This window comes from Melanotaenia boesemani, chromosome 10, assembly GCF_017639745.1.
Source record: "Melanotaenia boesemani isolate fMelBoe1 chromosome 10, fMelBoe1.pri, whole genome shotgun sequence".
Classification (NCBI taxonomy): Eukaryota; Metazoa; Chordata; class Actinopteri; order Atheriniformes; family Melanotaeniidae; genus Melanotaenia; species Melanotaenia boesemani.
The window spans coordinates 24,425,971-24,453,418 of NC_055691.1; the positions used below are offsets into that span (position 1 = coordinate 24,425,971).

Sequence of the window (27,448 nt, forward strand, 5' to 3'; positions counted from 1 at the left end):
AACTTCAAAACTTCAAAACAAAAAAAGTAAACCTTTCTTGAATAAATCATCAAATTAATGTTCTGTTGCAACCATATTTTATCCAAGGCCATGTGTTGTCACACAGCACATCAAAGTAAAAAGTTTGGTTTCTGTCTGTTCAAACAGCACCTGTAGTTTTTGCATTCTTCTATACAAACGGGTTTGGTATCACTGGAGTCACCCACTTGTATCTAAAACTACACAGTTAGATTCACTGAACTGTTCTTATTAAAAATAAATAAAAAAGTGTGGTCCTATTGTCCAGGTATACCTACTTACTTTATGCCAAACTGTCCAGTAAAAACAACAACATTCAGTTAATATAGGCTCTTCAAATAATACATATACTGATTTGGTCAACACTCACACTCACTCACTCCAGGCCCTGTTCCCCTCTGGGGAGGCCGGTGCCTGACAGGGCCTGCGGCTGCTGTCTCTGGCCTCCAAGAGCCTGTTCTTCATGGTCATCTCTGTGGTGGGATGGCAGGGATTTGGGCTCTGGGGTAGAAGCTCGTTTCCTGGTTCCTGGGGGCCCCTCTGGTCTGCCTCTGATCTTTACAGGGACATGGTCAAATTTACACGTTCACTGATCACTATTCATGCCTGTTATTTTGCCCCCACATTTACTAACCTACAGTCACAATGTTCTCTTGTGGGTTTAATCACCAGTAACTACGGTTATGTTCATGTTTTTTTCCATATATTGCTGATGTTTTTGTTGTTGTGATTCATGTTTTTTTTTCCAGTTTGTCTTTTTATAGGTCCTCCTGATAATTGTCAGGTTTGTTTTTCTTGAATATGTTGCGGTTTGTTTTTCTGTTTCCTTACAGGTGTAGCAGTTGATTGTCTGGTTTTTCCTGTTTAGTATGAACTGCTAATGCTGTTGCTTTCTATCTGGTGTATCCTTGTCTCTTTTTTTCTTCTCTTCACTCTCTTTTTCTCTTCTCCTTACTCTCTCCTTTCTTTTGCCTCCATCCCTCTTGTCAGGTCCAGCATTAATATGTAAATTCAACACTAGACAAAATAAAAAATAAAGAATAACACTTAATTAGCAAGAGGGGCCTTATACCCACAAAGCTCCTCTTGGCAAAGCAAATTTGTTCGGCACAGCACAGTAGCCAGACCATCATTGTGCTGACAGTCATGCTGAACAGGACCAGTTCAATAATATAAAAAAAAGACTCATCAGAAAAATGAAGGAAATTTATATTTAGTAGATTATTTCTTGCCTTTAATAATACAATTTGATGTTGTATTATACATTTTTGGAAAACCTGATTACTCACCTTTTCAATAAGGACAACCTGTAACTTTATAACTTATAAGGATCATGTTTCTCTGGAATGAATGACACAGCTAAACTTGTGGGTGGTGCCCTCAAAAGAAGCAATAAAATCCTCTGCAATATTCTGCTGTCGGTATTCACTGTTATTTTAAGTTACTTGATGGATTATATGATTGCACTTCCCATAGTAATGAGGAGAAAAATAAAAATAAAAGCAAATACTAGCCATTTTTACACTTTATTCGTTTTACACGATTACTCAGTAGTAGCATGATGAAGATATATACACAACCACAACAGCTTCAGAACCTCTTCCTCACATTGATCCCAAGCCTGGTTGCATTTTGCTGTGGAATGACATCCTAACCAGAAGTTGTTGAAGGTCAACCAGCATGACTGTGTTGGTCAGCTATCATATCTATTACATAGCTATTACAGCATGCCCAAGCTGATTCCACAAGTGTTTAATTCAGATTAGGTCTGGACTCATGGTACACCATTTCATCCTCTCCTCTTCCAAATTCTGAATGATCGCTGCACTGAGCGCTGTCATCTTATAGATGAAGTTAGGACCAGGAATACCGGGAAATGTGATCACTACTGGTTCCAGAATCCTAAATATGTCTGTCTATCAAATAGGTACCAGTCAGCTTTCAGTCATTTGTCAATGATACACAGCTGGCAGCACTTGAATCTCAAAACAAGAGTGAATACCAGAAGGAGAATATTGCAGGGAATTGTTTATATTCCTTGGTGGTGATATCCACATGTGCAGCTGTGTTGTTCATTCTATAGAAGCATTATCCTTATAAGTTTGGCCTCATTGTAACGATGACTAATCAGGATTTCCAGCCATGTATAATACGCCATCAAAAATTATCAAAGGGGAGAAATAATCAAACAAAATTTTCTTATTTTTACATTTAAAGTGAACTTATATCTGTATATAAAAGCTAATAACACCATTCCATCATATTAAAGAAAAACAACAACAGCAAATCACAGATCCTGAAACTCAGTGACTGATTGATTGATTGATCTATGCATGCATGCTCTGTCATGGAATGGCCATAACCAGTCCATTGCCACGGTAGGATTTTACTTTGTATTGATGGTGATGGGTTGTTTCTAGGTGACATATGATGTCATGTGATGTAGAGTTACATGTCCTTCCTTCTTACTTAACTTTGATACAAATTTAAGTGCTGCAGTTTGAATTAAATTAGAGTTTTTGGTGATAAAACATGAGGGTGAAGATTGGATTAAGAACAGCGTGATATTAAAATCTTTCAGGAAGAAAATACTTATCCACTGTTGGACTAAATTAACAAGAAAAGAACTTGTGTTACTCCTTATCATTAATTTCTGAGTATAGCATTCTTTTAATTTTTCTTCCTCTGGCCAGGAGGTTAACTAACATGTGAGCTGTAGCAGGGGGACACAATATCTAATTGTAGTTAAAAACGCTTTTAAAAAATCATTCTTTATTATATATATTACATATTATCATTGTTATATATATTTGTCTGTAGCGAACGTGTATAATTCTAAATATTTTTCAAATATTTAAATGAAAACTGCAGCTAGTTTCAGCTCTTTGTTGAGTTGTCTTGATATCTTAGGTCAATTAATTCTGACGCATGCTGTTAAATGGAAAATGATGACAGTGCTGGTTCAATAGTATTGTCAACAAAGATGATAACGTTTTAAAAGACATAAAAGTTGAGATCACTTGTGGGTGTACTGTCCTCCTTCAATCAACACAACAGTAATAACTGAGAAGCATTCTCATCATGCAGCTGTTCTTCTGTGGGAGTGGTGTGAAGCCCTGTTTGCACTTTGAGGAGCTTAAACTGGATGGCCATATGAGAACTTGCCAGATGATTTTATATTTGTTTCCAGATGATACAAATCACCAGTTTTTGTCAGAATGAAAGTGTTAAATGGTTCAAAAAGGGACATTTGACCAGCGTGAGTAATTCATCATCTTTAAAGTTGTGCAGTGGCTTCAACACTGCAGAGTTCTCAATCATTGTAGTTTTATAAAATGACTATTGGCAAACCACAGACATAATGCTAATGATCAGATTGATGGAGTAGCCAAAGATCATAAACATGCAGCCCGAGAGCCTGAGATTCCTGCACAAAAAAGTATGAGGAGGAAACAGCAGAATAGATGAGAGTGCCAAATCTTGTGTGCGTTAACGTGTCACTGCAGGAAGAGGATGATTGTAGTCAAGGATGTTGCACACTTAGTTCAAATACACATCCTGTGCTATTCATCCACCATGCAATTTAGATATCACAGTATTTACTCTTGCAACATTAAAACAAATATTAACTTTTAAATACAGTATTTTTATTACTTAAACTACTGGTTAAGAAGGGTTGGTTTTATTTTATTTCTACAATTGTTCTTATTCTTATATTTATCTTTTCTTAAAAGACTTTAATGAGATTTACTTATTTTTATAAAGGATTTTCAGAATCTTGGAATTTGATTGGCAGGAAAGGGTGGCAACAGAAAGAAAGCGGGGAAAGAATGCCATGCAGCAAAAGGCCTCAGGCCACGGGAACCCAGGCAAGTTACTTTCAAGAGCTTCAGCCTCTTTGCATGAGGAACCTGTTCAACCAGCTGAGGTACCCAGTGCGCCCGAATTTTCAAAATTTACAGAAAAGAATAATTAAACAAAAAACACAATAGCAGCACTGACACCTGCAACAAATAAAGTCAGAGTTATCACTGGATAAAAATATCCCACAAGAGCTAAACCTGCATATATAACTAACCACAAGTTAAAATGACAATTGTCATTTGCTGTAAATAAAACTAATTAAATTAATTATAAATTAATTAGTTTGTATTTAATTTGAAATTTGGAAATAAGGAAAAGGTTTTGAGGTATTTTCTGTACAAAAAAATTAATGTTAGTGGGGGATTTTAAACTGACCCTAGGGGTGAGTGTTTGCATAGATTATTATTATTATTATTATTATTATTATTATTATTTTATTATTATTAATTTTATTATTATCATTTCTTTTCTTTTATGTTGTGTCTTTGTTGACCCTGTGATGGACTAGTGACCCATCCAGGGTGTATACTGTCATTGTTTTTGTCTTTTTTTAGGTAAAATGGAATTGTCCATAATGATCCTGGAATTGATGGTTAATTGTGGGGAGTCTGATATTAAATGGCAATAAATGGTAAAGCAGATAGCAAATGATGTGACATAAGTTTGTTTCAAAGCTTTGAATCACAGTAAGTTTTGTCATATTTGGTTGATACCCATGTCCAAGATGTATTCTGGAGCTCTGTTCCTGTGTTGGAATCTCTATTTAAAGTTATAACAAATGATTGTACAACCCCATTTCCTAAAAGGTTAAATGCTGTATAAAATCTAAAGAAAAAAGAATGCAATGATTTGCAAATCTCAAATCCAACAAACAAAATATCAGATGTTAAAATTATAACATTTTACTTTTTATGGAAAATGTATTAGCTTCTTTTGAATTAATGACAACAAAATGCCATTTCTAAATATTTTTAAACAATATATAATAATAAATCATTTTTATTTGTTGATATAGCTTAGCCATTTGTGCCATAATCTTGCTAATCTCCTTGACACTGATTTATTTGAAAAGCCATTCATATCACAACTTTTTAAAGAACACATTTAGAAAAGAGGTGCACACTGTCAAGAAGCTTTATTACAGCCTGTTTCTGTAGGAAATCACATTTTGAGCTGAAGTGCAAACACATTTGTTCAATCAGGAGATAAAGAGGATGTAAGAATAATTTATATGGGACTTGTGAGAGGCGTTGGACATCTACACAGCAAATGTTTGCTTTGTCCTAGTAATAAAAATTCAGGTTCTATTAAAAAAGAGGGTGTGAGCAAAAAACTGCAATCTCGATATAAACAGCAGTCAGGTACAGTCTGATTACCTCCAGCTTTGGTGATAGCAAGCCAACAGGGGCAACAATGAGGTGGAGAACGGTGTGGTCATGTTTTCTCGCTCTGTCTGTTGCCAGTTTCATTGAGGTTCAAGCCAGATTGGGTAAGACTGAGATTTTTTTTTAATGCAATGCTTTTCAAAACTAAATTATGATGTAAAAGATTTGTATGCGACTGAAAATTGACTGTCTCAAACTTGTTTCTACATAAATCTTTTCCAGTTCGCAACCATGTCAGCAGCATCTGCAGCACATGGGGCAGAGAGCACTTCAAGACCTTTGACGGCAATGTGTACCAGTTTCCTGGTATGTGTGAATACAATCTGGTCTCTGACTGCCATGAGGCGTATCAGGAGTTTTCAGTGCACATGAAAAGAACAGAAAATGAAGGAAACCCTGCAGTAGGTTACGTTGTGGTTACCATCAACGACCTTTCTTTTCACCTTGGCAAGAATTGGGTTACTGTCAACAGTAAGCAGTAAGTTAAAAAAAAAAGAGAGCGAAAGAAACATATAGCTAAGACAATTGTATTATTTGTTCATTTGTTCAATGATGAACATTTTTTTCATCTAGGGTTCAATTACCATTCCATCAAGGAGGAGTACAGGTGGAAAAAAATGCTGTTTACATCAAACTCCAGTCCAAAGTTGGATTGACTGTCATGTGGAACACTGGTGATGCAGTCATGGTAAAACCTGAACTCTCCTGCAAGACTTCAACAAAAGAGTTGATGATGCAGAGATTATTTTAATTTTCTCATGATGAATCTTCTTGTATTCTGAGATTAAAACACATTGTTTTATTATTCCAGAGCTGATGAGCGCCTGATATACAGCTTCATTTGTGTATAAAAAACCTGTTGGTTTTGTATTTCAGGTAGAAATCGATCATGACTATGTAAACCGTACATGTGGACTTTGCGGAGATTTCAATGGTGATCCACTCTTCAATGAGTTCATTCTGAATGGTATGTATTTTTCTTTCTTTCTTTCTTTCTTTCTTTCTTTCTTTCTTTCTTTCTTTCTTTCTTTCTTTCTTTCTTTCTTTCTTTCTTTCTTTTATATGAATTTTATGTTAATTCATATCTTCAGTACCCAGCCTGTGACACTATAAACTTTTAATTCACAGGTCGCAAAATCAGCCCAACTGAGTTTGGCAACAAGCATAAAGTTCATATTCCTAATGATGACTGTGAGGATCCGTATGAAGAGGAAGATGAATTACTGGAGGATGGGAATGTGCTAGATTCATGCAAGGAGTTTGTGAGTTTATTATCCATTAATTTTTTTTAAATAGTCATTGTGTTCTAAGTAGTAAAATAGTAACTAGACCTCTGCTTCCCAATTAATTTTTCTCTTTAGCAAACCACCTGTGAACAGCTGCTCCATTCAGAGTCCTGGAGCTTGTGCACCAAACTGATCAACCCTGAACCTTACATCCAAGCATGTGTGCAGGACATGTGTGGCTGTGACAACAATACAAATGGCTTCTGTGTCTGCAGTACATTGTCAGAGTTCTCTCGACAGTGTTCTCATGCAGGAGGAGAGCCACCCAACTGGAGGACAACTGAGTTCTGTGGTAAGAACTCATACTTTCTCCATTTTTGGTTGTTATATCAATATTATGTATTATATGATCTGGAGATCATACAGAGCACTAAAATAATCTAATTTGAACCTGGATCCTTTAGGCCCAGGCCTACAGGTCTCAAACCACTAGGGTACCACTGACTCTGTGTGGGGTGACATGTACATGTTTGATATATAATGTACTCTTTAAGAATTCACATGAATTCCCTCTTCTCTTTAAATATTCCTAACACTACCAAATATCCCCACAGCTGAACAGTGTCCATACAACATGGTGTATGAAGAGAGTGGTTCACCTTGCATGGATACTTGTACTCTTCAGGACACAAGTTCACTGTGTGAAGACCACAAAATGGACGGCTGCTTCTGCCCCCCTGGTTGGTTCTCTTTGAACATGAATTACATTGAACTATAGTTCAGTGTGGTGTATTGTATTGCATTGTATAACTACACTTAAATGAATCTGCTTTCTTCAGGAACTGTGTTTGATGATATTTCCAAGAGGGGATGCATTGCTCAGTCTGAATGTCAGTGCAAACATGGTAAAATCTATAATCCTGGAGAGGTTTACCATCAGGGCCAAGAGGAATGGTATGTCGGACATTTTAAAATGCAAGCACAAGGCATAATTGCAGTAAACTGATTTTTTATTACAATATTATGTCAGTACGTGTGTTAAGGGGATGTGGGATTGTATGAGTCTCGAAGCATCTGCTACATGTGGAGTTGAAGAGGGTTCACATTTTACTACCTTTGATGGGAAACTCTACACCTTCCACGGAGATTGTTACTACACCCTCGCCAAAGTAGAAAGCAAGGTGAATTATTCAATGCTAAATACAATTAAGTAGCAGAAAATATAATTTAATATCAGAAAACAGAATAATAATTTAATTATTTTTGCTTTAAATATGTACATTTATAGGATGGTACAAGTCCAAAGTTTACCATCCTGGCCCAGTTGGTGCCATGTGCACATCAACAGTTTGACACTTGTCTGAAGACCCTTAAAATCTTGCTGAACAATGACAGAAACAATGTGAGTTTATAACCATAGATATTTCTAAAAATTCACTCTGCTGTTTAAAGAGCTCTGTTGACCAGCTCTGTGTTAATTCAGGTATTAACCTTCACACCTGACGGGACAGTTAAGCAGAATATGCAGCCCATCAATTTGCCATACATGTCAGGTTGGTCAAACAATAAGAAACTCCAACAAACATTTGTCTTTTTAGATTTTTTTACATCAGAAAGGGAACTTTCTCATTTTGTATTTCTTTCTTTTCAAAGGAGACATCACCATATTTGATGCTTCATCCTTCCACATAATTCTTCAGACCAGTTTTGGGCTGCAAGTCCAGATCCAGCATGTCCCCATCATGCAAGTCTACATCAGCCTGGAGCAAAGCTACAGAACAAAGACAAGAGGTGAGTTTGATATTTCACATAATAAACATTTAATGTTGAGATATGTTGGGAGTAATATAGCAATAGTACATTCAGTTGCTCCTCACTGTTAGTCTTTAAAGGTGCCGTTTGATTAAGATGGTTACAGTTGTTTTTATTTGAGAATAAATTCAAAAACATTTGTCTGATTCACTATTCATATAAAAACTAATCAATATAGATTCACTGGAAATGCTCCAAGGATTACAACACACTGTTCCAAATAATTATGCATATAGTATTTCAGTTAATGTAACATCTGAGTTTTAGTTTTTCTGTTTAAGATTTAGCTTGCGTTGATTCTCTGGCCTGTTTAGATCACTGGTACAAACCAGACAGGTTTGATAATTAGTTTCCTAAGTGAGCTTAATTACAATGAAACTACGTAAGGATGTTATCCCACACTATTAAGCAAGTCACAGTTTCCATGCAGTATGGGGAAAAAGAAGGATCTTTCAACAAATAAAAGCATTTAATAGTGGACATTTAATGAAAATCTTAAGTGAGATCATCATACTGTTAAAAATTGTGTGTGAGCAAATGGGTTTGTTCAGATAGAAACGTATCAAGGAAAGTCTCCGACAGAGAAATGTATTTTAGGAGAGTAGCTGTTAAAAAGCCACTGGTGAGCAGGAAGCAGGTATTTGAAGCTGCTGGTGTCTGTGGAACCCCTGAAAGGTCAATGCAGGGACTTGCAGTTGTGCATAAAGTTGTATTTTGGCCATCCTTAACCAGTGCTCACAGAGAGAGATGTTTGCAGCAGGCTCAGAAATACATGGAAACTAATTTTCTGTTAAATTTTGTGCCACACTGGATGGTCCAGATGGATGGAGTCATGGATGATTGGTGGATGACCTCCAATCTCCCATCAAGGCTGCAATGTCAGCAAGGTGTGGAGTGAGTTTTGGGCTGGAATAATAAATACACAGATTTAAGAATACACACAGTTTATAACTGAACATTTCCCATGCTGCACCAAATATCACTAAATCTGAGGCAACAATGGGTATAAATGAAGAAAGGCTCCCTTTTCTCTGCCCCACTGAGAACCTGTGGAGCATCCTGAAAAGGATAATCTGTGAGGTTGGAAGCCAGGACACCTCCAAACAGCAAAAAGCAATTCATGAGTCCGTAAATGAGTTAGAGGTAGAAGATATGTGGTTAAAGTGATACCAAAGAAGGGCCCCTATATTAATATAGAACTTGATCTGTAATTTTTTTTTAAATTAATAAACATTCTACTTAATGTAAAAAATATGACAGGTGTACATTTTCTGCTCTTTACAACATATTTAATGTTTTGAAACTGTTATACAGAATAATCTGCGTAACAGATTATTTGAGTGACTGACAAAAATGAAATAAATAAATACATTCTGTGGTCATCTTGTTCACTAAAATCCAGATTATTATAAAACCTAACATAACTTTTTGCTATTAAAGAATTTATGTTTTGCATTGATTATGTAGGAGAAATGAACACTATATGCATAATAATTTGGAACACAGTGTGAAATCAGCAAAAATCTCTGATAAATCTTCAATGTTAGAGCCAAACAGAAAAGTCAAATAAACTTTGCTGTTGTCTTTTTCTCCCACTTAAAGACTGAATCAAATAAATCCTATTTGTTATCCCAGCCAAAATATGGTTGTCATGTATGTATATTTGTAAGCACCAACATTCTTCATTGTGTTTTATTCTAATTTAATTCTGTCACATTTGCTGTTATTCAGGGTTATGTGGAAACTTTAACATGATCCTATCTGATGACATGAAGACTCCTCAAGGGATTGTAGAGGGAACTGCAGCTACTTTCAGTAATCCTTGGAAGGCTAAGACTTCCTGCAGCGACAGAGAGGACAGACTGGATGACCCCTGCTCCCTGAGTGTGGAAAATGGTAACCAGCATTAGTTGCTTCTTTTGTTAATAAAGTGTGCTTTTTAAAATACTGATCTCTGCCATGGATTTGTTCAGTTTAAATAAACAGCATTAAAGAAATTCAAAACAAAAGTGTTGTTCTTTCTCAGAACAATACGCCAAGCACTGGTGCACTTTGCTCTTAAGCCCAAACAGTACATTCTCTCAGTGCCGATCTGTGGTGGATCCTGAGATATACTACAAGGTACGGCAAAACTTTTCTGTCAGGCTTGCATTGGATTTGATGAGACTGTCATTTCCTAAGAGTTTTCTGTCTCCTGCAGCGATGCCTTTATTCTAGCTGTAACTGTGAGAAGAGCGAGGCCTGCCTGTGTGCAGTCTTCTCCTCTTATGCTCGAGCTTGTGCAGCAAATGGAGTGTACCTGACGGACTGGAGGGAAACAGTGTGCGGTAAGAGTCATTTTAATCATAACTAATTATTTTTGGAGTTGAAAAAACTATTCCTTATTTTTATATGGAAAACCGTAAAATAATCTTTTTCTTCTCAATCACACGACAGATAAATACATAAAGAGCTGCCCAGCATCTCAAGTCTTCTCTTACAAACAGAGATGCCAGCTGACTTGCAGATCACTGGGCTCTGAGCAGCAGAGTTGCAGCTCTGACTTCTTGCCTGTTGATGGATGCGCCTGTGCTGAGGGTTTCTATCTGAATGAACATGAAATTTGCGTCCCCATGGCAAAATGTTCCTGTTACCATAATGGAGTCTATGTTAAGGCAGGAAAGTCCATCACTATTAACAATGAGCACTGGTGAGTTACTTTTATTAATCATTCAAGAGTGCAGATACAGCATGATCTGTCTCCGTACTCATCTGTCTTGTAATTTCTTTTCCAGTGTGTGTAACAGTGGAGTGCTTCATTGTCATTCTTGGAAAACCCGCTTATCAGGTCAGGTTGTTAGTTAACTCTTTTCTTTTTCCACATGAGGATTTTGGTTGATATAATGTATACTCATGCAGTTTCCTTTTTTTTAATACAGGATGCAAATTTCCAAAAGTGTTCTTCAACTGTTCCACTGCAAGCAAAGGAGAGTTTGGACTGCAATGTGTTCGCACTTGTTTAAATCTGGACAGTAATGATTGTGTGAGTTGGTTTGAGGACTATGTCTTTTTTGACCTCTCAGTCTCAAATAGCAGGACCTAATATGTTTGTTCCTAAGTAACTGTGGAGTGTTTATTATGTTTTGTAACATACAGTTTACATGCCAACAATAGTTTCGAGACACAATCATCCATAACATCATCAGAAATGGCCCATTTTTTCTTTTTCTATTATTGTGATGTTTCTGCCCTCCCAGGACTCCACAGATTGCGAGTCTGGATGTCTGTGTCCTAATGGCCTCCTTGATGATGGCAAGGGCTCCTGTGTGAAAGAAAGTGAATGTCCATGTAAGCATAACGATCAACTTTATGCCCATGGAACACAAATTCCTAAAGACTGTAACACTTGGTAAGGTCGTTTTTCAATCAGATGTACACTATGAAATAATTATCTTGTTATTTTGCACAATTGACTTAACGTATTCAAACTCTGCCTTATATTGCACCTTTTCTGGTAATTCTAGTACCTGCAAAAGTGGTAAATGGGAGTGCACAGAGAACAAATGTCCAGGGACCTGTGTTATCTATGGAAGTGGCCACTACAATACATTTGATCAGCAACCATATGGCTTTCAAGGAAACTGTGCATATATTGCTGCCAAGGTAAATATGGAAAGCACTTTGTGCTGCATTCTTGTATGAAAAGTGCTATATAAATAAAGATTGATTGATTGATTGATTGATTGAATAGAATGTATGGCAAAATCAGTCATTAAGGTTTTTAGACAAAGAGGGAAAATAGTAAAAGGGAACAACCAGAGAAAGTTGAAATGGCTTTGGACAGAGTCAATGCTTATGATTAACTCAGAACCTTTAAAATCTAGCATCAAGATAAAAAGGTCATAGTTGATATGCTATAATGCTTGAAAATTTCAATCCAAACATTTCTCATACAGCTAAAATAAGAACATAGTGCAGATTCTGGAGATAAGTTACACACTAATCTAATTTATGGTCTACCTTTTCCAAGGTTTGTTTTGATTAATAATAACACTCTGAATGCTTAATGATTTTCTCTCTTTTTAGAATAAATGTGGCAATAAAACAGTAGAGAAAAACTTCACAGTTATCACAGAAAACGTAGAATGCGGATCTACGGGTACCACTTGCTCCAAAATTGTCAGAGTTCAACTTGGGGTAAGACCAGAATCCTTTGTTTTATATGACCAAATGATTCAGAATAACTGAATAGTTCTTTTGGGGGGTTTTGTTTTTAAACAATGCAAGATTAAAACATGTCTCTCTTACATTACAGAGAATGGAAATCAAACTGTCAAGGGGTAAATATAAAGAAGAGGATCTGGGATATGGCCCAGAGATTAAGTACAGAATAAGGAGGGTTGGCTTGTACCTGGTGGTAGAATCTGACATTGGTCTGGCAGTAATGTGGGATCGCAAAACAACTGTTCGCATTCTTCTGGAACCACAACACTCTGTAAGTCACAGTAGTTATTTTTTGAAGATGACTCATTTATATGGTCACAATGGTCACAAATCCCCTTTGAATAATTAAGAAATGTGAACCACCACCTGTGCATAGCTTCAGGAATTTGGATATGTGTGTTTTACTCCACACTGAGCAATGACATATGTAAGACAATTTTACAAATGTGCACACTAAAAACTGAACAAAAATGACTGTACTTATATATTTTAACCTGATACCTCATTGATGTGATTATTTTCCCACACAAGAAGCTTCCTGTGCGTTGATCAAATAGCTTGCCCTCCCTCAGACAGAATAGAAAGGCCTACATTTACTTTTAGAGATTAAGAAGCCAGTCAAAGTGGAGGGTAACAACAATGAGTTTACAAGAAGATCCAGTGGCATGGCCAATCTGCTGAAAAGTGTACAAGCACAATGTACATACTTGTCAGTGCAAATATAACGGTATAATCAACATTTCAGACAAAAGCCTGGAATTTTATTTAGTTTATAATTAGTTAAATTATTTATAATTAGTTATCAAACAAGGAAGTGAATTTCAACTAAATTAACTCAAGATCTGTATTAAATCTTGTTTAATTAATCTCAGTATGGACTTTTTTTTGTTTTATCTATGAAGGGAATGGAGGTCTATTTTTTCTAATCAAGGGGCAATGAGCTATTGTCTTTACTCAGAAAAACATCTTTCACACCTTGAAATAACATTAGAGGGAAGTAATCCAAGGTGGCCCAGCTTTTTTTTTTACCAGCACTTCAACGCAGCGTTTGTGGTGCATGCATTTAAGCCGAGAGAGCACAGTTTCTAAATTCCACAAGCGTGTGATTAATGCACAAATATGGCTTAATATGTGGTATACGACCATGCATCTACACGTGTAACAATTTATGCATAAGAAGCTATTCAAGCATGAAAATGATGACATTGGTGACATTGATGTTAAAATCTGTACGTCAAATATTGTTTTAGTTTGCAATGTGCACATTTGTGAACATGTTTATGTACATAATTAGAGCACACATTTGAAGTGTAGGAACTTATGTGCGAACTATTGTAACATTTTACATCATAATAGTTGTGTTATACACTTATGTGACCATGTTAAGACAGATGTCTCCCCACAACAGTTTCTAAGAAAATGAGCTCATATATTTCACATTAAGTATCTCATTTGTACTTTGGCTGTTTTTGCTGATAATTTCTTTTGTTATATATAAATATTTGTAACAATAATGGTACAATTTAACATGCCAATGACTTGGTGACTGTTTTGTGTGTGCAGGGTGAGGTTTGTGGCTTATGTGGAAATTTTGATGGTGATGGACAGAATGACTTCACCACCCAGGGTCAGCTGGTAGTAAGTAATCAGTTAGAATTTGCAAACAGCTGGAAAGTATCCAGCACGTGCCCTGATGTGGAAGAGAATGTTGACGCTTGTGTCGCGTCACCCCAACGACACAGATGGGCAAAAATTATGTGCAACATCATTATAGGAACTACATTCAAAGACTGCCACAAAAAGGTTTGTGACAGGTTTTTGTCCTTTGAAGTCGTGTGGTTTAAAAATTAAACTGTGTTTAAAGTAAATTATGAATTTTGACTGAACAGGTAGATCCTCATCCATTTCATGAAAACTGTATACAAGACTCATGTGCCTGTGACACTGGTGGAGACTGTGAGTGTTTCTGCTCAGCAGTTGCAGCTTATGCTCAAGCTTGTAATGAGGCTGGTGTCTGCGTTGCTTGGAGAACTCCAGATATCTGTCGTAAGTGAACCTTTTTTTTCATAGTTTAAAATGCTGTTTTTCAACCTTTACAGACCATGACCAAGTTTTTAAAACAAAGTTTTAGGAAATTTATCCTGTTCTTCCTGGCACATCCTCTCAATGAGGTTAAATGGGATATGTATCTGAATTTCCAACTTCAGATCTCTTCACAGAATTTCTGTGGTATTTAGGTCAGGGTATGACTGGACCACTAATTGACTGTCAGAAGTACTTTTTAAACAGCTGGAACACCATCAGCATAAAAATGAGCAAGGTCCTTGTTAACCAGCTTCTGTTCCCCTTTGGTTGTTCACAAAGGCCAAACAGAAGCAGCTTATTACCAGATCAACATGACCTTTCAGAAAGCAAGATGTTTGATTTTTTTTTTTTTTTTTTTGTCTATATTTCTACTTCTTGTTTATAATTATATCCCACAGTATTTAAGATCCCGTTTTCCTTTGTCCTTTGTCCTGTCCTTTGTCCTTTGTCCTGTGCCAGTTCATTGTGTGTTATTTAGGATCTTAGTTAGGATCCATTCACACCAGCCTTTTTGGTTTGAATATGAGTCTGCTTAGTCCGAAGGTCCGCTTTGTTTGGGGTATTGTAATGGCGCAAACAAATTCTGATTCAAATCAAAGAAGTGGACTCAGTTTGCCTACAGTAACAAATACAGGACGTGGACTACAAAACATTGTGCAAAATGGTTTCAGCGCACATCATTGTGGATAAACACAACCAAAACAAAAGCACATGTGGAAGAATTTGGGAAAAATTTTTAATAGAAAAATGATCAACCCAAGATTGCTAGGATATGATGCAGCTCCGTATTTAGCTGTTATGTACTTGAAATCAAAGTTGTCTGCAACTAGTAGATGAATGTGTGTCTCATGTTCTTCAGTAATTCTTGGTGCAACGCCGCCTCTGGTGGAGAGTGGAACATGTTATTTAAAAGGTCTGATTCTTTTGAGAAGTGCAGGATGAACGCAAACTCGATCCAAAAGAATGTTGCACACTCCAAATGAACCGAAACCACAATCAGACCGAGTCTAGCAGACTATCCTTGTCTGAATGCACCCTTAAGTCCCATTTATGCTCCCTTACATACGTAAATAGAGACGTTAGTTTCAAACATGATATGTTGCCATCCTCATTCTTTTATGCATCTTTTGCGTTGCCATGGTTGTTAAGTCAATTCCTCCACTAGTGGGCAGTGCTAAGTTCAGAGTTTACTCCCACGAGCTGACATCAGCTTCAGACACCGTTTGGCAGTGGTAATGCTTTGCTATAAAGCTTTGTCCAACTGCCCAACACGCCCTCACATATAATCTATCTTCAAAAGCTCATGCAATTTCTGCAGTTGTTGTCCTCGTCTTCATTCTTCTTCTGCATTTTTCTCTTCCTGTTGCTCTTCTTCTCTAGTTTGTTTCTTTCGCTGGTCGCATGTCAGCTATTCTGCTCGGCACTGCCCCCGCGATTTCCGGTGGTATTGCTCCATCTTCTGCATCAAGTGATGGATAGATAAGTTCTCTGAAAATGGACCAAATTATGTGTGTAACCAACACAAAAGACAGATGAAACTGTCCGTCTGTCTGCGAATGAGCTTAAAAAGAGAGATTTTTCAATTATTAAAACTTAAATGCTTAAAGGGACGTTGTGTAAGAATTACTGCCATCTAACATTGGAATTGTGTATCTTTTCTAATGTATTGTGCATTGTAGCGCTTCACTTTCTCAAACACGTATTGCAACAATGGTAGCTGCTGTGTCTCAAAAAGTCCCGACAACACCAATGAAATCATGTCATCAAATAGTTCGTAGAGCGCTGAAGAGGTTTGTGATTTCATAAATATTGCAAACTGCATCCCATCAAACTGTCAGATATCATTCCTCTTTTTAGAAGGTACAGTGGTACTCCCTGGGGGAATGATCTCGATGGGGAAACTGTGTGCTGGCTTGCAGGGATGCGCGTTGATGCTATTTGTCCCTTGCCAGCAGCTGTAGTTTCAGGATGGCAGATTGTCATGGTGATTCCCTGACAGCTTACCGGAGGGGAATCGTATAAACAAATCTAGAAATTCATAATATCATTGGAGGTCATAATACACCAATGGTAACACGCATATAACACGCAGACATTAAACGCAGACATAACAGAAAATGTTATACAATGTCCGTTTAATAGAGGCACAAATTTGCAAAACATTTAATGAGAGGTTTTTTAGATTTAAGAAAAAGTGTAAAATTGTTTTTATTTTTTCATAAAAGGTTGGAAATTGTCAGTTATTGCATTTAAAATTAAATCTACACAACAATGAAATGTGGAAAAAAGTTAAGAATTCTAAATAGTTTTTCTAACAAATGAATATTATTATGATTTAATATTCCTTTCTTGATGATGACATACATTTTTTTTAAATCTGTAATGTATTGATGTATCTTGATCAGGAGATGTGGAAAAATTGGCTTTCAGGCAAAAACGTCTCTGGACGCTGACTTGAATAATAAAAAGAAGTTTTTTACAAAAGTTCAGACATCAAAACAGATTTCTGCAGCAAAATCTGGAGGTCCCAAAATCAGAACGAAGACCTAAAGACCTGATGTGTCATTCTGTCTTATATAGGGTTTAAACAAAGAAAATTCCTCAGTCCTGTGTCCTCCAGTCATAGAGTTTGCCTATAGGATGCTCATTTGCATAGAATGTATGTTCGTGTGTCAATCCAGTCTGTAGGACAGAGAACCTTATATGGTAAAAACTTGAGTGTGTACCATACAAATGCTATGCTTAGATACCTCAATATAAAGGGATGACCATATTTCAGATTCATATTACAGATACTTGACACTTAACGCACATCAGTGCAAGTTAAAGTTTGTTAAAATAAAACTAAAATTTATTCAAATTAAATTTTCCAAAAGATTGAAAGAAATTGTACATTTAAATTGTAGGCCTATTCAGTTCGATTCATGTGAAATACATATTTCACAAATTATACATAGCAAAACAAAACTTTTTGTCTCACGTTTATGCTTTTATGAGGTGAGCATTGAATTTGATTTCTCCTTATGCACAAAAAAGAAAGTAGCAAGTAAAGGTTCATGTTCATTTGTAAATTGCATATTCTGTGTCCTTCTTTTCCAGCTGTGTTTTGTGATTACTATAACAACCCTGATGATTGCATGTGGCACTACAACCCTTGCCACACACCTTGTTATAAGACATGCTTAAATCCAGAAGGAATTTGTAGTAACCCTATACCCAATCTGGAAGGTAAGATCTTAGCTAACAAACAAACTAAAAATAAAATGATGAAGTTTTAATGTAATAAAAAACTATAAAGTTTTAATGTAACTGTTTTTTTCAGGCTGTTACCCAGTATGCCCAGAAGACAAGCCCATATTTGATGAAAAAAACCAGACATGTGTCGACATATGTCCTTATTGCATATACAACGGGACAATATATGATGAATATGATGTTGTTTACAATGCCACTGACAACATGGGGACGTGCTATTATGGAATCTGTATTAATTCAACTGTCATACATATCAGTGAACCCTGTGGACCAACATCACCACCTACCACACCCAAAACCCCACCAACAACTCCAACCACAACCACAGAAGCCACAACCCCACCCACCACACCAACTACAACTACGCCGACCACCACCACAGAAGCCACAACCCCACCCACCACACCAACTACAACAACCCCGACCACCACCACAGAAGCCACAACCCCCCCCACCACACCAACTACAACAACTCCAACCACAACAACGGAATCCACAACCCCACCCACCACACCAACTACAACTACCCCGACCACCACCACAAAAGCCACAACCCCACCCACCACACCAACTACAACAACCCCGACCACCACCACAGAAGCCACAACTCCCCCCACCACACCAACTACAACAACTCCAACCACAACAACGGAATCCACAACCCCACCCACCACACCAACTACAACTACCCCGACCACCACCACAAAAGCCACAACCCCACCCACCACACCAACTACAACAACCCTGACAACCACTACACCTATCTCAGTAACACCTTGTGTTCCAAAGTGTGAGTGGTCAGACTGGTATAACGTTCATGATCCAAAAACAGACAAAAGTGACTGGGAAACTTACGAAAACATAACAAACAGTGGTCTACATATATGTGCTAATCCAACAGAAATTGAATGTAGGTCAGCTGATTTGCCAGACAAAGATTTTGATGATTTTATTGAAGAAAATAGCCAAGTTGTTGCATGTGATGTGAAATTCGGTTTAATCTGTAAAAAAGAAGACCAGCCATTGCGTCCAGGAAAGTGCTTTGACTATGAGATTCAAGTATGTTGTCCGGTGGTAATATGTGAGCCCACAACACCGGAAACTCCATCTACCACGTCCACTACCACAACCACCACAAGATCTACAACCCCACCCACCACACCAACTACAACTACCCCGACCACCACCACAAAGGCCACAACCCCACCCACCACGCCAACTACAACTACACCAACCACAACCACGGAATCCACAACCCGACCCACCACACCAACTACAACAACTCCAACCACAACCACAAAAGCCACGACCACACCAACTACAACAACCCCAACCACAACCACAGAAGCCACAACCCCACCCACCACACCAACTACAACAACTCCAACCACAACCACAAAAGCCACAACCCCACCCACCACACCAACTACAACTACCCCGACCACTACCACAGAAGCCACAACCCCCCCCACCACACCAACTACAACTACACCAACCACAACCACAGAAGCCACAACCCGACCCACCACACCAACTACAACAACTCCAACCACCACCACAAAAGCCACGACCACACCAACTACAACAACCCCAACCACAACCACAGAAGCCACAACCCCACCCACCACACCAACTACAACAACTCCAACCACAACCACAGAAGCCACAACCCCACCCACCAGACCAACTACAACAACCCTAACCACAACCACAGAAGCCACAACCCCACCCACCAGACCAACTACAACAACCCCAACCACAACCACAGAAGCCACAACCCCACCCACCACACCAACTACAACTACCCCGACCACCACCACAAAAGCCACGACCACACCAACTACAACTACCCCGACCACTACCACAAAAGCCACAACCCCACCCACCACACCAACTACAACTACCCCAACCACAACCACAGAAGCCACAACCCCACCCACCACACCAACTACAACTACCCCGACCACTACCACAGAAGCCACAACCCCCCCCACCACACCAACTACAACTACACCAACCACAACCACAAAAGCCACGACCACACCAGCTACAACAACCCCAACTACAACCACAGAAACCACAACCCCACCCACCAAACCAACTACAACAACTCCAACCACAACAACGGAATCCACAACCCCAGCCACCACACCAACTACAACTACCCCGACCACCACCACAAAAGTCACAACCCCACCCACCAGACCAACTACAACTACCACCACCACCACCACAAAAGTCACAACCCCACCCACCAGACCAACTACAACTACCACCACCACCACCACAAAAGTCACAACCCCACCCACCACACCAACTACAACAACTCCGACCACCACCACAGAAGTCACAACCCCACCCACCACACCAACTACAACTACCCCGACCACCACCACAAAAGCCACAACTCCACCAACCACACCAACTACAACAACTCCAACCACCACCACAAAAGCCACGACCACACCAGCTACAACAACCCCAACTACAACCACAGAAGCCACAACCCCACCCACCACACCAACTACAACAACTCCAACCACAACAACGGAATCCACAACCCCAGCCACCACACCAACTACAACTACCCCGACCACCACCACAAAAGTCACAACCCCACCCACCAGACCAACTACAACTACCACCACCACCACCACAAAAGTCACAACCCCACCCACCAGACCAACTACAACTACCACCACCACCACCACAAAAGTCACAACCCCACCCACCACACCAACTACAACAACTCCGACCACCACCACAGAAGTCACAACCCCACCCACCACACCAACTACAACTACCCCGACCACCACCACAAAAGCCACAACTCCACCAACCACACTAACTACAACTACCCCGACCACCACCACTAAAGCCACAACCCCACCCACCACACTAACTACAACTACCCCGACCACCACCACAAAACCCACAACCCCACCCACCACACCAACTACAACAACCCTGACAACCACTACACCTATCTCAGTAACACCTTGTGTTCCAAAGTGTGAGTGGTCAGACTGGTATAACGTTCATGATCCAAAAACAGACAAAAGTGACTGGGAAACTTACGAAAACATAACAAACAGTGGTCTACATATATGTGCTAATCCAACAGAAATTGAATGTAGGTCAGCTGATTTGCCAGACAAAGATTTTGATGATTTTGTTGAAGAAAATAGCCAAGTTGTTGCATGTGATGTGAAATTCGGTTTAATCTGTAAAAAAGAAGACCAGCCATTGCGTCCAGGAAAGTGCTTTGACTATGAGATTCAAGTATGTTGTCCGGTGGTAATATGCGAGCCCACAACACCGGAAACTCCATCTACCACGTCCACTACCACAACCACCACAAGATCTACAACCCCACCTACCACACCAACTACAACTACCCCGACCACCACCACAAAGGCCACAACCCCACCCACAATGCCAACTACAACTACACCAACCACAACCACGGAATCCACAACCCGACCCACCACACCAACTACAACAACTCCAACCACCACCACAAAAGCCACGACCACACCAACTACAACAACCCCAACCACAACCACAGAAGCCACAACCCCACCCACCACACCAACTACAACAACTCCAACCACAACGACGGAATCCACAACCCCACCCACTACACTAACTACAACTACCCCGACCACCACCACAGAAGCCACAACCCCACCCACCACACCAACTACAACAACTCCAACCACAACCACAGAAGCCACAACCCCACCCACCAGACCAACTACAACAACCCCAACCACAACCACAGAAGCCACAACCCCACCCACCAGACCAACTACAACTACCCCAACCACAACCACAGAAGCCACAACCCCACCCACCACACCAACTACAACTACCCCGACCACCACCACAAAAGCCACGACCACACCAACTACAACAACCCCAACCACAACCACAGAAGCCACAACCCCACCCACCAGACCAACTACAACAACCCCAACCACAACCACAGAAGCCACAACCCCACCCACCAGACCAACTACAACAACCCCAACCACAACCACAGAAGCCACAACCCCACCCACCAGACCAACTACAACAACCCCAACCACAACCACAGAAGCCACAACCCCACCCACCAGACCAACTACAACAACCCCAACCACAACCACAGAAGCCACAACCCCACCCACCACACCAACTACAACTACCCCGACCACCACCACAGAAGCCACAACCCCACCCACCAGACCAACTACAACAACCCCGACCACCACCACAGAAGCCACAACCCCACCCACCACACCAACTACAACTACCCCGACCACCACCACAGAAGCCACAACCCCACCCACCACACCAACTACAACAACCCCGACCACCACCACAGAAGCCACAACCCCACCCACCACACCAACTACAACTACCCCGACCACCACCACAGAAGCCACAACCCCACCTACAACACCAACTACAACTACCCCGACCACCACCACAGAAGCCACAACCACACCAACTACAACAACCCCAACCACAACCACAGAAGCCACAACCCCACCCACCAGACCAACTACAACAACTCCAACCACAACCACAGAAGCCACAACCCCACCCACCACACCAACTACAACTACCCCGACCACCACCACAGAAGCCACGACCACACCAACTACAACAACCCCAACCACAACCACAGAAGCCACAACCCCACCCACCAGACCAACTACAACAACCCCAACCACAACCACAGAAGCCACAACCCCACCCACCAGACCAACTACAACAACCCCAACCACAACCACAGAAGCCACAACCCCACCCACCACACCAACTACAACTACCCCGACCACCACCACAAAAGCCACAACCACACCTACGACGCCAACTACAACTACCCCGACCACCACCACAAAAGCCACAACCCCACCCACCACACTAACAACAACTACCCCGACCACTACAACAAAAGCCACAACCCCACCTACCACACCAACTACAACAACACCAACCACTACCACAAAAGCCACAACCCCACCCACCACAACAACAACTACCCCAACCACGACCACAGAATCAATTATTACTGGTCCTACAGAATCAACTATTTCTTTACCCACTTATACTCCTCAAATCAGTATATATACAACTGGTACCCATTCAACAAAAACGACACCCATTCCCACAACAGAATGCTTCTGTATTTTTAATGGAACTCATTATACGCCAGGTAAGATTCAAATAATATAAGAATCTTTTAGTTTTAGAAGGACTTTTCTCTGTCTAATCTATTCTTCCTATTATTTTTTTTTTCTGTTTCACATTTTTAGGTGAAGTCATATTCAACATGACTTACATTGGCTCAGGCATATGTCTTACTATAATATGTTCTGATGTTTGTGAAATCCAAAACAAGACTGCCATTTGCTTGACCACCCCTCCGCCTACACCTATACCCACACCCACACCCACACCCATACCTGAATGTCCTGAGTGGGATGTTGTTGTAAGACTTTCTTTGTTTTTAACATAATAAATTCTATGCAATTTAGTTATTTTTTTTACTAGAATATAAATAATTACTCCTGGATCATTGTACTTATTCACTAAAAAGTTATTTTAAGCCATTTTTAATCAAATATCTGCCGCTAGAAGTATTTTTTCTATATAATGTGTTTCTTTTTATTCTTTAAAGCAAAACGAGACCTTCATTTTGTGCAACTGTACCATGGCCAGATGCATTGAAAACAATACAATTGAAATAATTGAGTATGAGTGTCCACCCCTCCAGAACATAACTTGTACTAATGGGAAGAAACCAGTTCTTGTTTATGATGAGTTCTACTGTTGCCAACATTATGCATGTGACTGTAAGTTACTTAGCGCATGTTTGACTTTCTTTCTGTTAGACTCTGCTTCTCTTCTGATATATATCTGTTTCTTTTCAGGTGTTTGTGAGGGCTGGGGAGATCCTCATTACATCACATTTGATGGACTTTACTATAGTTATCAAGGAAATTGTACTTATGTTTTGATGGAGGAAATCACAGCAAGACATAATCTAAAGATTTACACTGACAATGTTTTTTGTGATCCCACGGAAGATGTTTCTTGTCCACGATCAATAATCATATCATATGGGTCACAATCTGTCACACTCATAAATCATAACTTAATTGGAGCACCGCAGTTGGAGGTAAGAATATATCTTTAATATACCTGGTCTCTTTATATTCTCTTTATTTATTGTGTCTTTTGAGTTTACTTCAATTAGCTCTTGTAGAAATAGTTGTAATGACTTACTCTTTTCCCTTCCTGTTTTGTGTTCGGTATATGTTCAACCTTTAGGCATTTAAAAATGGAGAAAGTCTAAAACTGCCTCATTCACAAAATGGTATTAAGATCATGAGTTCTGGCATTAACTTGGTGTTTGAGATCCCTCGCCTAAAAGTGGTCATTACCTTTGGAATGACTGGCTTTAGTATCAACCTTCCATATCAGTACTTTGGTGGAAACACACAGGGTCACTGTGGTAAGAACTCCTTCCCAAATGGCTGTCTTAAGTTAAATCTTTTGTTTGAAATTAGACTGTAACTATTTAACTCTTTGTTAGGGACATGTACCAACAATCAGGCTGATGACTGCATGTTGCCGGGGGGTGAGCTGGTGGAAAATTGTGCAGTGATGGCTGACTATTGGCCTGCAAATGATATTTACCAACCCAACTGCCCAACACCACCTGTACTACCCACCAATGTACCTGAACCTCCACTGGAACCAACACCATGCAAGCCAGACTCCATATGTGATATGCTTAAGAGCAGGTCAATCTTTATTTCACTAAGCTAGTTAACAGTCCAAAAAATATAGTTTGGTGAGTAAACAGGCTTTTCGTTTTCTTCTGCAGTGTCTTTGCAGAATGCCATCCTTTGGTGTCTCCAGACAATTTCTACAGAGGTTGTGTGTTTGATAGTTGCCATGTATCCAACCCAGTTGTGGAATGTACGAGCTTGCAAACTTATGCTGCTGCCTGTGCTCAGGCTGGAGTTTGCCTCCACTGGAGAAACCACACCACACTGTGTGGTAAGTGTCTCCATCACTGAGGATGGAGTAATTGAATCAGGAGAGATGTTACTTTTTCTTTGGTGGCATTTAGCCCTCACAGAAGCCGTAATTTACATTTTATGATTTGATTGGGAGTATGTATTAAAAAGAGCTGTTTGTGACCACTATGCCCCCCCCCCCCCCCCTTTTTTTTTTCATTTGTGTTCTTTTCATCACCAACAGCCAGCGACTGCCCATCAAACAAAATTTACATGCCTTGTGGTCCTGCAGAACAGCCAACCTGTGAAGACAAGTAAATTTACACAAAACAAAGTGTATTCTTTGTGTTAATATTAATTTTCTTGTGCTTTTCTTGACACCATGTTCTTTATATTTTTACACAATCTTAGTGAACCAACTTTGAACTTCACAGTTGAGGGCTGCTTTTGCCCTGAAGGAATGAAACTCTTCAACAGAGAGTCTGATATATGTGTTGAAAAGTGTGGTAAGTATGGTGTGCACTATAAATGGACAGAGTTTATTTACTGAATCACTCATGAAGTCCTTCTGGATAATGGTTCTTCCTTTTTTAAACAGGATGTCTTGATCCTGAGGGCATTCCTCGTGAGGTAAGCTAAGACTTCAATCACACTTAAAATCCTATCCCTTATTGTTTACTTGCAAGAGACAATAAATTCACAATTGTGGTTTACTCTTTAAGTTTAACGAGATGTTTGAGTACAAATGCCAGGACTGCATTTGTGATGAGCCCACAAAGACTGTGATTTGTAAGCCTAAGACTTGCCCAGCACCACCCATTTCTAACTGCACTGGTGCAGGGTTTGTCCTTGTGAGCCAGCCAAATCCAGCAGACCCCTGCTGCACTGCCTATGTTTGCCGTAAGATATATAGCCTCAGTGCACATGTTTCAATATTTAAAGATTACTATTTGCTGCTGAATTCTACAATAGTCATTTTTTTCTTAATCTTTACAGAATGCCAAATCAACACTTGCCCAGTAAACAACATAAACTGTCCAGTTGGATACAAGCCAGTTATTAGTGTTCCTGAGGGGAAATGCTGTCCAGCACAAACATGTGGTAAGCTAATTCATTTTATTTGGACTCATGTTTAATGACAAAAACCACTTTTGTGCAATTTATTTTGTTTCTGTTTGTGTCTTACTCTTTCCTAGAACCTAAAAGAGTGTGTGTCCACAATGAAGTTGAGTATGAGGTAAATGAGAAGCAAATTATTTGTCACTTATTTTTTTATCCTCTTTTACCTTTTAATGAATTCTGCTGCATGTGTTTTGTATGGCTAAAAGTGTAAGTATGAACTAATTTCCTCTTTTTTAATTTTTTTTTTTTTAGCTCGGTTCTTCAGTTCCTGTATATAAATGTCAGGATTGTACCTGCAGCAATGAGGTCGACCCAAGAACTGGTCTGTTCAAAATAATTTGTGTGATGAAGCAATGTGAAGAGAATTGTGACTTGGTAAGAAAGACAACACATTCACACATAAAACACATAATCTACAGTTTTGCTTTTCCCAGTGTGTTGAGTGTGAGGGTGAACTTAACTGCCTTATGTTTTAGGGCTATGAATATGTGGAAACTAACTCTGATGAATGCTGTGGAAAGTGTGTGCAGAAACAGTGTGTCTTCAATGTAAATGGTACTCAGCAACTCTTGAAGGTAAGGTGGATAATTTTTATTGGGTCCAACTCAACAGTTTAATGTTAATTTAAAAACGTCAGTACTTTAATACGTACTGCTGCTCTTTTGTGTTTGTACATCCATGTCACTGCTCTCCAGGAAGGAGAAACCTGGTCACCATCTGATAATAGGTGTGAGCATTACACCTGTGTTAAGATTGGTGAGACTTTCACACCGATCAGGTCAAACATAGTCTGCCCTCCATTCCAGCAGGACAACTGTCAACCTGTGAGTATTTTTTTTCAACAGATCAGTCTGGATTGATCATGTATGTGGAAAAGTCCAAATCAATTTTGTATTTTCCTCCATAGGGCACAATTCAGACTGCAGCAAATGGCTGCTGTAAAACCTGTAAGTATGACATTTTCATTGCACTTGCATAAATAATGCTCAAAAGAAAATAAGCTAAGTGAATATACTTTTTTTAAGGTGTGGAGAAAGAAAAGGCCTGCAAGTTAGTGCCCATGAAAACTAAAGTTTCAAGCCATGGCTGTCAGTCTGAACAGGTGGTGGATATGCCATATTGTGAAGGATCCTGCAACACTTTCACCAAGTAAGAATACAAGTTGCAATCATTGCACTCTTTGAAAAGTGAAAAAAAAAGAGTTATCATTGGTTTCAGTGTATTAAGACCTGCCCTTCCTTTCTTCAGATACTCTGAAGCAGCAGCTGCAATGCAACATTCTTGCTCCTGCTGTAAGGAGACGCGTTTCAGTAATCGCACTGTTAACTTGGTGTGCCTGAATGGAGACACCTTCCCTCACACTTACATGTATGTGGAGGAGTGTGGATGCAGCCACACAGACTGCACCAAACCTGCTGGAATTCCTGCGCGCAGAAAGCGAAGCGTCACACTGCTGTGA

The 27,448-nt window shown here is 39.6% G+C and overlaps 1 protein-coding gene across 1 annotated transcript; it reads left to right on the forward strand.

The window, feature by feature from the left end:
* Nucleotides 1-5,295: 5,295 nt before the first annotated feature.
* LOC121648113 (mucin-2-like) lies at nucleotides 5,296-27,448 on the forward strand. The gene is made up of 46 exons (XM_041998061.1): nucleotides 5,296-5,371; nucleotides 5,490-5,745; nucleotides 5,841-5,955; nucleotides 6,144-6,234; nucleotides 6,396-6,529; nucleotides 6,629-6,845; nucleotides 7,108-7,233; nucleotides 7,333-7,447; nucleotides 7,524-7,674; nucleotides 7,800-7,895; nucleotides 7,977-8,046; nucleotides 8,147-8,284; nucleotides 10,037-10,201; nucleotides 10,332-10,426; nucleotides 10,506-10,632; nucleotides 10,742-10,994; nucleotides 11,080-11,132; nucleotides 11,224-11,327; nucleotides 11,542-11,693; nucleotides 11,809-11,947; nucleotides 12,371-12,481; nucleotides 12,600-12,779; nucleotides 14,072-14,311; nucleotides 14,398-14,554; nucleotides 17,693-17,821; nucleotides 17,916-20,400; nucleotides 20,572-21,557; nucleotides 21,972-23,054; nucleotides 23,155-23,330; nucleotides 23,520-23,694; nucleotides 23,773-24,020; nucleotides 24,173-24,356; nucleotides 24,438-24,648; nucleotides 24,732-24,907; nucleotides 25,112-25,181; nucleotides 25,279-25,373; nucleotides 25,466-25,497; nucleotides 25,590-25,767; nucleotides 25,864-25,968; nucleotides 26,064-26,104; nucleotides 26,242-26,364; nucleotides 26,466-26,564; nucleotides 26,685-26,813; nucleotides 26,897-26,936; nucleotides 27,015-27,138; nucleotides 27,238-27,448. The coding sequence occupies exons 1-46, from the start codon at nucleotides 5,296-5,298 to the stop codon at nucleotides 27,446-27,448; spliced, it is 10,461 nt and encodes a 3,486-aa protein (XP_041853995.1).

Bases quoted from the DNA above. Each gene is read 5' to 3' on its own strand.
- LOC121648113 (XM_041998061.1), top strand. From the start codon at position 5,296: ATGAGGTGGAGAACGGTGTGGTCATGTTTTCTCGCTCTGTCTGTTGCC. The intron at 12,482-12,599 runs GTAAGACCAGAA...CTTACATTACAG, and splicing joins TTGTCAGAGTTCAACTTGGG to AGAATGGAAATCAAACTGTC. The intron at 26,937-27,014 runs GTAAGTATGACA...ACTTTTTTTAAG, and splicing joins AAATGGCTGCTGTAAAACCT to GTGTGGAGAAAGAAAAGGCC.